Source organism: Pteronotus mesoamericanus, unplaced genomic scaffold, assembly GCF_021234165.1.
Source record: "Pteronotus mesoamericanus isolate MK-2021 breed Mesoamerican mustached bat unplaced genomic scaffold, CSHL_Meso_final contig_182, whole genome shotgun sequence".
NCBI lineage: Eukaryota > Metazoa > Chordata > Mammalia > Chiroptera > Mormoopidae > Pteronotus > Pteronotus mesoamericanus.
The window spans coordinates 29,816,457-29,831,078 of NW_026555078.1; the positions used below are offsets into that span (position 1 = coordinate 29,816,457).

Here is a 14,622-nt window from a genome sequence, read left to right on the forward strand (position 1 = left end):
CTAGAAGCAACTGGTCAACGTATCTCTCTCCCTCTTTCCCTTCCCCTCTCTCGAAAAATACATAGATAATATCTTTAGAAAACTCCAAAACTCAGAGAAGAAGGGTATATTTATATTAGAGTGGTTGGGGAGACTCCAGAAAACGTTGGACTTGAGCTGGATCTTAAGAGATCTTTTAGAAGAAAGAAATAAGAGGACAAAGTGTAGACAGGTTATTACCAAGTATTAATGATTCTTCTCATGAAATAAATCTCTTGTCCATCCATTCTTCTTATTCCCTCCCCATGTAAGCAAAGGTTAGTTTTCTCTACTAACCCATCTAAGACTTGCATTTCCAAAGCCTAGGTGTACCTTTTCTTTCCCCAGTACTCCCTGTCCTGTTCAGGGTCTACACCTAAAGTTTTAAAAATTGCAATATAATTGCCCTGGCCAAGCGCTCAGTTGGTTGACCCATTGTCCTGAGAGTCAAGGTTGTGGGTTCTATCCTCGAACACAGCACATACAAGAATCAAACAATGAATGCATAAATAAGTGAAACAACAAATTGATGTCTCTCTCTCTCCTAAAAACAAAACAAAACAAAACAAAAAACAACCAATAAAAAAACACTCATTGCCCTGACCAGTGTGACTCAGTTGGTTGTCCTCCAGGAAGGTGGAAGGTCACTGGTTGGATTCCCAGTCAGGGCACACATCTGGATTGTGGGTTTGGTCCCCAGTTGGGGTGCATGTAAGAGGCAACCGATCGGAATTTCCCTCTCACATCAACGTTTCTCTCCCTCTTCTCCCTCCTTTCCCCTCTCTCTAAAAATATATAAATAAAAATCTTTAAAACAAGAAACATTAATTTAAAATAAATAAAACAATATAATTTTTAATTACTATGTAACCTCTCTTAAGTGTATAGAAAGCTTGAGTTACAAGTCTCATACTTGTCTCTCTGGTAGGGAACTTAGAATAAACCTCAACACACTGCTGATCCTCAGTAAATACTGACTTAAAACAGGGGTAAAGGCTTGGAGGAGTGAAGTATCTTACAGAGGGAGTACTTAAGAAAGAACCTGAGTAGAGTAGAGTTTACACTGGGAATGGAAACAAACCAACAGCTAGAGAAGGCCTCAAATATTAATTTAAGAAAGCAGCCTTGGCTGGTGTGGCTCAGTGGATTGAGCACTGGCCTGCAAGCCAAATGATCACCAGTTTGATTCCCAGTCCGGGAACATGCCTGGGTTGAGGCCAGGTCCCCAGCAGGGGGCATGTGAGAGGTAACCAAACAGTGATGTTTCTCTCCCTCTCTTTCTCCTTCCTTTCTCTTCTTTCTAGAGATAAATAAATAAAATCTTAAAAAAAAAAAAGGAAAGAAAATAAAAAGAAAGTGGAATTGATCCATTAGGCAGAGTCAGTGATGGTTTGTTTCTTTTTTTTTAAAGAATGGGACTACCATTATTAAATCTCTAAAAAAGTTACCTCTAGAAAATTAGTTTAAATTTAGTGAAGAAAGAATTCAATAATTAAGTGTAAGGAATTGGGAGGTAGTTACTACAGATCAGGTATAAAGTGGTAATAAAAACAGACTAAAAAAGACCACTAACACATTTTAAAGGAAAAATTGAAAGATCCCAATAAATGACCATCTACAGAGAATTAAAGAAAGGAAATAACAAAAGAAGACAGTGAAGTATGTGGAACCTATGTATGATTGCTAATTCTGCAATAAAGTACAAATTAAATTTGTGTAATACTTTCAAAATATTTTTTTTTAAAAATCCATGTGAAACAAATATGTTAAATGGTTAACTTTGGGAAAAACCTTACTTACCAAAGCAGGATACCATTCAGTCTTCTCAGAAGTAGACACTACACTTACAACTTTTCCTAATAATTCATCATTGAGACGTCTCTTATCTTCATCCTCCTCTTCACTAGTTTCTTCTTCTTTTTCATCTTCATTACTAAAGTTAGAATAACTTCATCATGATCTTAACATAAACCATTTTTGATACAGTCAGGGTGGTATAAATTTAACATAAATAGTTTAATTTCTAATCTGGAATACCCTAGAAGAGTAGCCATTTAATTCTCATTGTAACTTAAGAGCTGGATATTTCCCAGCCTCACAGTAGGTAGTCCTGAGCTGTCCATGGTAACTCTGAGTCCGTCTCACCAGATCAGTGAGGACACAGACTTAGGCTCTCCTGCCAACCACCCTAATTATGTCACAAGTACTTACTGTACCATATATATTTTTAAAAAGACTGAACTACTTTTTAATGTATGCCAGATGCCAGATAATGTACCTCTAATTTCTAACAGGTTATGAAAAGATCTCATTCAAATACATCTGACGGTTTATTTAGACAACCTCTGTGGATAACTAAACAATCAGACAAACCCATACTAAGGAACAGTCTACAGAACAACTAGCCTGTACTCTTCAAGAATGTAAATGTCATGAAAAGACAAAAAAGGGCTGAGAAACTGTTCCAGGTTAAAGGAGAATTAAGAACCATATAAACTAAACGTAATGCATGATCTTGGACCGCATCCTGGAATCGGGGGATGCTATAATTGGGAAAACTGGTAAAATTTGAAATATGAAGTATATATTATTAGATAATAGCATTCTATCATGATTAAACTTGCTGAACTTGGTAACTTCAGTTTGGTTATATAAGAAAATATCCTGTTCTGTCCCAGGTAAAGTATTTAGGGTTAAAAGATCATGATGCATGCAACTTCCTCTTAAATCGTTCAGCAAATTAAAATTAGTATTACTCAATAAAAAGTAATTAACATGTATCTACAAAAAGGGAATGATGACACAGGTATGCCAAAAAGGTTAACAATTAGAGAATCTATATGATGAGTATATGAAAGTTTATTGTATTAAAAAGTTTATGTTTGAAACACTTTTGAAATAAAAAGATTAAAAATATATATATACTCATTTAATATGGGGATATCGTCGTGTCAATTATGAATTTGGCAAAGTAACTCAAAGCAAAAATAACCTCTTTGAAAAAGGTGTTTTGATAATTATTGGACAAAGCAATGGGAAAAACTAAGAACAAGGTGGACTCAGTAAAATGTCTAACATCAGAATACAAGATGCTGTTGAAAAGTTACCCAAACAAATTTAGCCATCCTAAAAAAGTCATCTGTTTAATGTTATAATTATTACTCTAATGTTACTGTATACGGTAACACTCACACAGGAAGAGAGGACCTCCTTCCTCTGTTTGTCTTCTTTGCAATTACTGGAGTTCCAAAATGCTCTGGATTTGTTAACGGAAGCTGGTCAAGTGTCTGGATAAGAAACAGATAAATTAAATCACGTTTTACTCTACATGAGCAGCTTTTGTTCAACCCAAAAAGTCCATGTCACCCTACCTCACTCTCGGCAAAATGCCTCTCTCCTTTTAGGCAAAGTGAGGTGCGTCTCAATGTTCTCTCATCACCATCATCAAAAACTACAATAAGCAAAAGAGATAAAATTTATGTCCACAAATATAAAATTAAGTGCACAGAATATGATTATCACTACTTATCTAGAGCTTAATATTTGCAAGAACATTACTTGTTATTTTTCAAAACCTTTTAAAATGTACAAAGCACATGTACATTCTATAAGTACCAAAGAAAAGGTCAAATGACTACCCCCATATGCTTAACTGTCTCCATTCACTTTTTTCAATTCCTAACACCACAGAACCACCTTCTTAAACCATTAGCGATATATTTAAAAGAAAGATATTAAATTAACTCTACTCCTAAAAGAATGAGCAAAAACCTGGTTTAAGAAAAAAGAAGTGTTAAGGCTTTTTTTCCTCAAATTATTGTTGGAATATCTCTAACTTCAAGAAACTGGTTGAATTATGATGGATTATTCTACTGCTTCTGCTTGTTTGTATGATAACCTGCCATAGCAGATTCTAAAGTCATAAAATTCAACTTTTTCCTTTTGGTAGAAGAGGATGTAAGAAGTTTAGACATAAAGGTTAAAAATGAGGAAATCATCAGAAAGATGAACTTTTTAAAAAATTCTAAAAAATAAATGAAGTTTTGTTTCTTTTTTTTTTGTTGTTTTAAGAACAACAAAAAAAAGCTTTTACTTCTACTTTAATTTTTAGCCCGGCTGGTGTGGCTCAGTGGATTGAGTGCCAGCCTGCACACTGAAAGGTCACTGGTTCAATTCCCGGTCAGGGCACATGCCTAGGTTGCAGGCCACAGTTGGGGGCGTGCAAGAGGCAACTCATCCATGTTTCTCTCACACATCAATGTTTCTCTCCATGTCTTTCTCCCTCCCTTCCCCCTCTCTAAAAATAAAGTAAAATCTTAAAAAAAGAGGTAACAATATAGATTTTGAAAATCATACTTCTTGAAAACTATGCCCAAATGTTTCAAGGAAATCAGGGTAAAGAATTTAATAGTGTTTACATGTAACTAGCTTTATTCTTTTTATAATTTTATAGGTTTAATTTTTCAGAAATGTACTCTGATTTTAACTAACTTTTACAAAGCTTATTTTTAAAAAATATTCTCAGAAGATACCTGACTGCCCAGCACTATGAAGAAATAAAATATAAGATGGATTCCTTAACTCAGATACTTAAAATGCACAGACATATCAACAAATGTTTGTACATTTTATGAAAAGAACATATACATGGGAAAGCACACATATATACAAAAATGTTTAAGATTTAATCCTGTTTTTTCATAATTCTAGATGTTTTTCCATCCTAACAGAATAAGTGTTAATAAAATTTTACATTACCTTGATATAATATCTTAGATCTTTTACCTAATCTATATAATTACAATCTTGCACTTTTAAAAAGGGTGGTTTCATTAGTACTTTGTCTTCAGATCATAAACTTAATTTTTCACGCTAGAAGCTTAATTATGTAAGAGCACTCAAGTTCCTCAATATTTATCTACCTCAGTCAGTTCTTTTTCTTAGACTAAAGCCATCTAGTTTAGAATCTTCTACATGCAGGAGATAATGCAGACACAATTAAAAGCTCCTGAAGTACATATTCAAAGAACCATGATGATCCCACAAAGGCAGCTGTTTTATACGCTGTCAGTGATGCAGAAATTAACCACCACCTACAGACAGGCACCATGACAGAATAAAACAACACCCTTCAACAATTACATCATTAATCTATACTTGACGAACAGTGCTCTAAACATCTGGGTCAAAATTACGATTCTTATGGTGTCAAGTCTAATAAATAAACCATTGTTCTTTGTAAATCTCAAAATTGTAAAATTATCATACTAAACAAAAACAATTCTTTGCATTAATATTAATGTCTGTAAGTACGTTAAAGAATAAAATCTTTAAAGTTCCCATTGTCTTTAATGCCTACAATACTAAAGACTGACACTGGACATACACATACATACTCATGTACACACACACTTAAGTAGAGGTGTGAGGAAGGAAAATGAGAATGTAAGACAAATGAATAGTATCAAATCTATACAACAAATCTTTCCCTCAGCTTTTTATCATTAATCATTTCATTGGTCATATTTTACCACAAGTAGAAGTAATGTTAAGAATCAGAACTTCTCAAAAGGGGATTGTGATGCAAACAAGAATTTTACAGCTTTACAGAGGAACCTTTCCCACTTCAAGTGCACAAAGAGAAACATTAGACTTTCTTAAATTCATAAACCTATACAAAACTGTGTATTTGGGTACTTTATACAAGTTTGTTAAGCAATGCAACTCCTCAAGATTTTCTGGAAGACAAATAGAAAACCCAACAATATAGTGAACCTATTAATCATGACATTCCTGATTATCAAAATCAAGAAGTTCCATCTGTAAGAAGTTTTCTTTACAATGTCCAAGAATCATGTAAAAGAACACAAAATTTGTAGGCATTGAAGAGTGACTCTGGCATTTTGATAAAAGTGAAATAATTAACTGGTATATATAGTAAATTTAGCTTAAGTTGAAGCTGTGTACACAGCATGCCAAGAGAGTAAGAAAAAAACTATTAGGATTTAGTAATTCTATCAAATTTCTTAATTTGCAAAAAATGGTATTTAAACAGGTTATTCATTGAGTGCAACAGAACAAACAAAATATAACAAAAGTAGTATCTCTGCTATTCTATTACATATAAACACTAAAGACTAATTTGAGAAAAATGATAAAGCTGATTAATATTAATCATACTCAGCAAAATAACGCCAATGCAAAAAAAAAAAAATACCAATAGGTATTTTTAAATAGGAGTTAATATCCCTGACTCATTGTTAATTTTTGATCACCAGTGATCATAATTCCTATTTGATCTAAACCAGCAGTTTGATACCCCCCTTTGTTTCATTTTTAATATTCTGACATAATCTCAAGATCTTTTAAAAAGTCCTGATGAACATTTGTACTTTGTATAACTTTGTTTCTACCTATACAACACTGAACTAGAAATCAAGAAAAATTGCAGAAAAGAGCAATTAAACCCAAGAGGTAGTAGGCACTCAATTAAAGAAAAACACAGAAAATTCATGACCTGTAAGAGAACATTTTATGTTGCCATCTCTTAAGCTCATTATATTAAAATCATTCCTTATGTGGTCTACATCCTTCAATACCTAAACATTCTTCATAGCAGAGTGCTGTATTGAGTATACTCAAGTCAACAGTGCCTCTTAATGCCTTAATTTTTTCAGGTCATTCCCTCTCATTATGCATATGCAAAAATCTTAAATATTTTTAATTTTTCTCTTGAATAAGTATCTGTTTGTCCAAGCGTGGTTTGTTTTTTAAGTGTGTTCTAGCTACATTAGATTCAACCATTTACATATAAAAAGTCTTGGGTTGCCACCCCAAGATATACTAAATTAAAGATCTGGGATCCTCAAATCTCATTTTTTAAACAAGCACCAAGTGATTCTTATGTACACTAATGATTGTGATACGTGAATTATATGCAATTACAATTCTAAGCTCTTTGAGAACAATTATACAATTTCTTCTGTAATTACTCATCATAGAAAATCACCATAGAGAATGCTCAGTAGCAACTAGTTTTTAGAAATGCTAAAATGTCTTTCATGCAAATGACTGAGATTGCTATTCATAATTGAAGGATTATTCTGCGGTCCAGAAACCGAGAATGTGAAAACCTGACAAGTGCTGCTTCTGCAGAAGTGTGAGTACTGTATCAGTAAAACTATTCAAGTACTGTGAATGCAACCTTGATATTGGGTACCAAATAGAATGCAGTATTAGTATTTGAACCTGCCTCATATAATTCTCCGTGATTCTGAACACATGAACTCCTGTAATTTTTACCAGTGCCTTTTTTATATAGCAACACTCTATTTACTTTATCTAGAAGAGTTAACATTAGTTTAGTTTTTAAATCTCTAACAACTACCAATAGCCACAACTAAGCTTCCTAAATATATGTAGTTCAGAGGAGTAGGCCATTGTGAACCAATACCAACTTCTAGGTCCAAGAATAAACATGTTGGCAGCTCTGGCCGAGTAGCTCAGTCGGTTAGAGCATTGTGCCAATACACCAAGGTTGAGGGTCAGATCCCCAGTCTGGGTACACAGAAAAGAATCAACCAATAAATGCATGGATAAGTGGAAGAGCAAATCAAGTGTTTCTTTCTCTCTCTCTCTTTAAAATCAATTTTAAAATGTTTTTAAATGGATAGAAAATAGTAGTTAGGTACCATAAATCGCTAGTAATACTAATAAAAGCCACAGAGAAAAAAAAACACAGTAAGTACAATTTTTAACCAAAGCATGTTCTTCACAGGTTTGGCCATCAACTGGAGATGAATGAAGCTAAAAGTACACATAAGGGCCATTTCTCTTCCTTCTACAAGGAAAACACAACACTATCGTTATACTATTTATATCAAGACATAAAGTAAAAACCAAACAGTGCTACAGATTTTCAGTATAAAACCAAGAACTGGATGTTATCTACAGAATTGAATAGTTTGGAAGTACAGAGAGAAAATTTAGAAATGTTAATTCTTGGTATTTTCATCACCATAATGACAACAACTATGTAAGTACTACATTTAGGTATTAATTTATTTGTATTATGCCACTTGCTGCTACTCACTAAACCTTTTTAAAGCCAGCATAAGGTTACATATACATGGAATGTGAGAGTGCATTCATATTAGTAGCATCTTTCTTTCTTTCTTTCTTTCTCTTTCTCTCTCTCTCTTTTCTTTCTCTCTCTCTCCCTTTTCTTTCTTTCTTTTCTTCCTTCCTTCCTTTTCATTCTTTTTGTCTCTCTTTTCCTCCCTTCCTTACCTCTCTCTTCATGTCATCCTTTGCACAAGGGCCATGCTAATCTTCTCTGTATCATTTCAGTTTTAGTATATGTACTGCCAAAGCTAGCATGTATATATCTTTCTTGAAAGGCGTTATTAAGAGAGCCCTCGCTATATCTAATTTCAAAAATTAAACTATGATTATCTAGGCTTAAATCTATTCTGGTAAGATTTTTTTTGGTCTGTAAATTCTATGTTAACATCTACATTATTACCCTTATATAAAACAGGCAGCAATACAATAAAAGATTGCAACTATTCAATCTTAATTGTAATTACAGAAAAAGTTAAAAAGTGATTATTTACAATACTAGGTTGTACTGACTTTTCTTATGGAACAAAAATAACCATACTTTTATTTAACTTTAATTTCTTTTCAATTTAACTTTCTCGAAAAGAAATATGAAGATAACCTAAAAAGAAGTACATTCTTGGATGAAATAGCCACAAGTGGCAGAGTTACTATGAGAGAAAATTATTTTTGTTACTGCCAGATGTCGAAATTTTAGCTAACTATATCAAGTAAATTGACAGGAAAGAATACGTATTTCTCTGACAACATAATGACTCAGAGTATTTACAAAATAGAGGTATATGCAACCCCCAAATCAAATCCTATGGATTAAGTTACTACTTAACTACTTACCCACAGTATACCAACTAGCATCTGTCAACTTGCTGATAATAGCTTCTTGAAAAGACCCATCAGATGTCCTTGTTTCAACAATAGCTCCAACCTGAAACACAAAATTGAAATTTTATTACCAAATTTAAACAAACCAAATCACTACCACCTGTGTAAAAAAGAAAAACAAAAACAAAAACAAAAAAAAACCCAGAATAATTCTACCTTTCATGGGCTTAGATCTTTATCACTTAAAGTGCTCATAAATTTATCATGCAATTTGAGCCTCTCTTTGGCATAAGAAAGCTAACATTACCCATATTTTACACAGTGAAAATTGTGACTCAGAAAGAGTAAATAATTTGCAGAGCACAGGATGAGAACCTAGTCACTTAAGCCTTCAGAGCTTTTCTACTATAACCCATTGTCTTCAAAAAATTGTGGAATATCAGAACCAAAAAACCACATGACACTGCAGAAATAGCTTCAATTTTCTTTCAAAGAAATATTAGACTCAGCATTTGTATTTCAGAGACCTTTTGGATAATGATTCATCTGGAGAGAGAGCAATGAACCAGTTGAACTTCTTCCAGCTTCCAGACCTTTGTATATCAGATATTAACCAAAATGGTACTCAGATATAACAAAGATTACAAAAAAAAGGCCAGAAATGAAAACATAAGTACTCATTAAATTGAATTAAGAAGCCTACATAGTTTACTTGATAAGTTGGAAAGAAAAACAGCAGATTCAGACTTATAACATTAGCATGTTACTTAGAAAGCTAAACATATATGATAACAATGTAAAAAAAAAAAAAATGAAGCATTCGGTCCAAGAATTCAAGACAAAAGGTGGCTAAAAAATCATGTTTATATATATTATTCTTCTGTAAGATGTTTAACATTCTTAAATTAAGGACAAAGCCATTGTAACATCATATTTATACTAACTATATAACACCACATTTGTATTTATGTTTTCCAATTAAGAGTCTTATAAAATTTTAAAATTATATCTACAGATGTAAAAATTCTACAAGTTAATGTATGAATGCATCATTTCAGATTTTTTTTAAAAGATTTTATTTGTTTAATTTAGAAAGAGGGGAAGGGAGAGAGAGACAGGGAAAGAAACATCAATGTGCTGAGAAACATCAATCAGTTCTCGTATACTCCCAACTGGGGACCTGGTCCACAACCCAGGCATGTGCCCTGACTGGGAAATATACTGGTGGCCTCAGGGTTTGCAGGCCAGCACCCAACTCACTGAGCCACACCAGCCAGGGTTCATCATTTGAGATTTTAAACTGTAGAACATACGTACTCTTAATGGACCCTTTACTTGGTCATCTTGCACCAACTGTGTAGTATTGTCCTGTTTCAGGAGTACCTGAAAAATATTTTTGCACAGTAATTCACATGCTACTTTTAAAACAATACATTTATGGTAACACTGTAACAATGTGTTTAATCTATGCTTTCTTAGTATCCTGTGGTTACTTCTGTTACAATACTTATTACATTGTCTTTTATTTATGTTTATGATCTCTCTCATTAACTGTGAGCTCCTTGAGGGCTAGAGTCCTCTTTCATCACTATGGGCCCAGCAGTTAGCAAATGTCAATGCATATTACAGGCACTTAATAAATGTTTGTTGAATTAATGAACTATAACTAAGATTATTAAAAACATTTGTATAGGAAAATTACTATAAGGAAACAAAAAATGTTAAAAGTATTTCTGAGAGATAAGTGATTGGCATTAATCATTTGGTACATTTCTATATTTTAAATAGAGTACAGGAATAATGTTAACTTTTTTCTGGTCATAAAAATGTCTTAAAAATAAAATTTCTAAATCATTTTAAATGCTGCCTTGAAAATACAATTCCCACTGTACTCAACTTTTCCTAATCACTTGAAATTGTCTCAATGTGAACATTATGAAAAAGGAGAAAACAGGTTATAGCCTACATAAGCATGATACCACTAACAGGAAAGATCCAAACGATAGGAAGTATCACAAGCATGGTATTTTCATGGAAGCATTTTGGAAAAATTTCTCATTTTGAGTTCTTTATTTCTCAAATCTTAATGTGCTTTTACTGGAGTTTTAGGTATAATGGTACTTTCACATGGTAATGATTCAGTAAGTGAACTAATGATTCAATAAAATGTTGATTTGCAGCCTGCCCCCTCCCAGATACTTTTCAATCCAGGCTTAATAAAGCTGTTGCATAAAAAGGAAAAAAAATTACCTTAACTTTTACCAGCCTTTTCACAGTCTTAATTTTTGCCTCACAGAAGGCACCTCGGTACTTGGCACTTACATCAGTCCCCACTGTCAGGTAGGCAGGCTCATCCGCCGCCTGATGAAAGGAAGATACAGCATGAAATTCACTGCTGCTTTCCCCTGCTTCAACCTCAAGTCTCATTAAAAGGTTCTATGTTTAAAGTAATAAAAATGATAACACTATTTGCTTATTAAAATCACTGATAACTTGAAAAATATCCCAAAGCAAACACTATTTATTAACAATCCCCTATTTTATAAATTATATTCTGATAACCTAAAACATTTTACATAGTAACTGGAAAGTATCAGTAGGGAAATACAATATTTCTTCCCCTAGAGACAAAATATTTTGACAACTTTACAATTTATTTAATAAATTAAAAATTAAAAAAGAAAATTATGCATATTAAGTATCTTGTAATACTTTAAGTTATACAATTATAGCCATTATACTTTGTTATTCAATTATGTCCCCCAGAAAATTTTGTTTCCAAGTTAAAATATAATGTTATTAAAATTAACATCAATAATACATAATTAAATGTTTATTAATATAGCTACATAGAGGCAACATCTTTTTGGATACAGTATAACTGCACAGACAAGAAATGAATTCAATCCTTTTGATAAGGAGAGCATTATTTGAAAAAAATCATTGGCTAAAAGCTGCATTTTAAAGGTTTAAGTCTGATAAATGCAGAGATATAAACTGATGGCTCAAGACTTGCAGCTCTACCAGTTTACTACACTAATCTTTTTGAGAGAGAGAGAGAGAGAGATAGCTTTAGTAAGAAATGCCTACTTTTAGTCAATGGCTCTAAAATACATCGAAAGATATGAGAAATTTCATTCTACAATTCATTTTGATCTTGACAATAGCAGAATGATTGTTATCTTGATCTGTCATTTTACCTTTTTTTCCTTCAAAAAGTATACTCATACAACTTTGATTCAACATTGCCAAGTACAAAAGTTACAGTTGCACTTTGGAGATATATTTTTAAGTAGAAAATAATTTTCATTTTCCAGTAAGGTTTCCCAGGTAACATTAAAGGTTATACGTGTCACTTTGAGGAGATAAGAAAGCAAGAGAAAATCTGGGAAAATGCTGTATTTCAGAGCTTATTACACTGAAACAGTAAATGACTAAGGAATAAAGTACCTCATAAAGTTAGTATATTTAAACACTACACTTTCAGGAATCATTTCTATAGTTCATCACTAAAGTTAGTGTATTTACAAATAATGCAAATTGAAAAGGAATATTTTTAGCAAATATTGAATATCTGATGTGAAACATTCTATGCTACAGCACTACAGACTGCTCTACCTTCCTTTCCCTTTAAACATCACCCATGTTTGCAATATTAGTTGTCTTCAGAAGAATATATACATATATATTTATTAGGTTGGCTGTATGTTTAAAAATACTTTTTATAACTATTAGTTTTAGTTCACTTTCAATATTTTAGCCAAGGAATTTCACTTTATCCCCAGCAGAAAATGATAGCTCCCTTACACGATCACATATTGTTCCTTAGAAACTCACAATGGCACTGGGGAAGAATAAAAATTTCAGAAAACTCCCCCAAAGAACAAAACCAGGACAAAAGCTTTACTTCTGCAAAGGTTGCTGCCAACACAGGAAGTGTTTAAAAATACTAGCCCAATGGACAACAATGGAAAGGCTACAACAGCCTTTCCAAAGTGCTAACTGCTTCGGAGAGGGGCCGAAATGACTGCTTTTAGACACAATGATCATTTCTCACCCATTCAACACGTCCTCCTTTTCAGAAAGCGCAGCTTGGCAGAGGAATCAATTTTGAGTAGCAAAAAAAAAATTAAAAATTAAAAAAAAAAATCCACAGAGCACTAGCCTCTCGACAGGCAGTGTCCAGGGCACGAGGTTCGGAGCAGTGATGATGATTCCACTTACCTTCATTTTTATTGGTGACCTATGGGGTTCCAGCTCAACCAGCTATGTTCTCCGTCGCTACAACCAAAGGGGAGAAAGACAAGCCAGAATCAGTCTTCATGGGGGAGCGACCCAAGGAAAGAAAGTAAACAAACGCCAGCGGGGAGGGGCAGAACCCTCACCAGCAATGGGATAAGAAGATCCCCTCCGAGGGTAACTGGGACGCAGAGGCTGAGAGGGCAGCGAGAACCCCGCGGGCGCCCGTTCCGCCCCGGACTTCGCCAGCGGCCCACCGCGCCCCCGCCTCGCTCGCCACTTTGACCCGGAATGCTCAACTCGGATCCCCAGGACCGATCGCTCTGGAAAAGGACACGGAGCCGTTTGCGCTTCCCCTAGTCCCCGATAGGCGCGGTCGCCCAGTCTTTGCTCGGCCGCCCCCCGGATACCCTGACTTCGGCCCGCGCCCCGCCTCCGCCGCTCGGCCCCCTCGGCCCGCCCCGGGCCCGCGGTGGCGGCAGCGGAGTGTCACGGCGCCATTGCTCTCCTTCCTCCGCTCTGCACCCTGTCAGAAAGAAGAAGCGCTTCTTCACCCGAAGTGGCAGGGGCCGAGGCCTTCAGCGGGAGGCGCGAGGGTGCGGGGAGACCCGTGCAGAGGAAGGGGGCTGGGAGGGCGGAGAGGAGGAGGGAGGTGGCTCGGACAGTGTGTGGGAGGGGAGGGGAGCCGCACAGCGGCAGCCACCGCCTCCTCCCTGCGCCCGCCTCAACTTTTTGTACAGCCCAGAGAGGTACCTGCCCCCAGCCTCTCGGGTCCTGCAACGGACTCTACACTGGAGGACGCACCGCGGAGTTGGGGGCCGGCTCCCCAAAGCAGCCCGCTCTTCGCCGCACGGAAGCAAACTTAGCGGCGCGGCTAGACCCACAGCCATTTTCCCGGGGAAGCGGCCGAGACTGCGGCGGCGGTTCCCGCACTTGCTATAGCTACTCCACTACTTGCTCCTTCCCCTGCGCTCAACGCACCGCTAGCCTAGCACCCCCTTCCCCACCTCCAAAGCTTCCGACTGCACTGGGACCCCAGGCAGAAGCAGCAGCTGCTATTGCCGTTTGGTCCATTCAGTATCCCCCACTTCCCTCCTCCCCACCTACCAACTGCGGGTGAAGTGCGCGCTGTCAGCTCCCTAGGCCTCCGCCCCACTGACCAGCGCGGGCCCCCGGATAGGCAGCACCACTCTTGGCCGTGGCGGCAGTTCCTGCGCCCGGTTCCCCACTCGTCCGATTTACTGCCACAATCCACCAAATAACAAGCTGTTGAGCAGGCTCGCTTCTACACGAACTCTTATTGGCTGCTCATGACGCCGAAGAGCTTCGGATTGGAGATCGCTACCTGCCGTCCTCATTGGATGTGACTCTGAAACTTCACGGATTGGTGCGAAAAACAGCAGGTAGGACATCTTCCACTTA

At 36.0% G+C, this 14,622-nt stretch overlaps 1 protein-coding gene and 1 non-coding gene across 2 annotated transcripts in view; both read right to left on the reverse strand.

The window, feature by feature from the left end:
- Window positions 1-14,559, reverse strand: part of ARID4A (AT-rich interaction domain 4A) — a 56,565-nt gene extending 42,006 nt beyond the window's left edge. Inside the window, exons 1-8 of the mRNA XM_054567500.1 lie at window positions 14,308-14,559; window positions 13,186-13,242; window positions 11,212-11,322; window positions 10,279-10,344; window positions 8,974-9,064; window positions 3,390-3,469; window positions 3,211-3,305; window positions 1,819-1,951 (exon numbers count right to left, since the gene is read on the reverse strand). Coding sequence (XP_054423475.1) covers window positions 1,819-1,951; window positions 3,211-3,305; window positions 3,390-3,469; window positions 8,974-9,064; window positions 10,279-10,344; window positions 11,212-11,322; window positions 13,186-13,191 — 582 coding nt within the window. The 5' untranslated portion in view covers window positions 13,192-13,242; window positions 14,308-14,559. The remainder of the gene's footprint in view (window positions 1-1,818; window positions 1,952-3,210; window positions 3,306-3,389; window positions 3,470-8,973; window positions 9,065-10,278; window positions 10,345-11,211; window positions 11,323-13,185; window positions 13,243-14,307) is intronic.
- On the reverse strand, window positions 8,293-8,397 carry LOC129066118 (U6 spliceosomal RNA). The gene has a single exon (XR_008528654.1). It is a non-coding gene; the product is annotated as a U6 spliceosomal RNA (small nuclear RNA).
- Window positions 14,560-14,622: the final 63 nt, after the last annotated feature.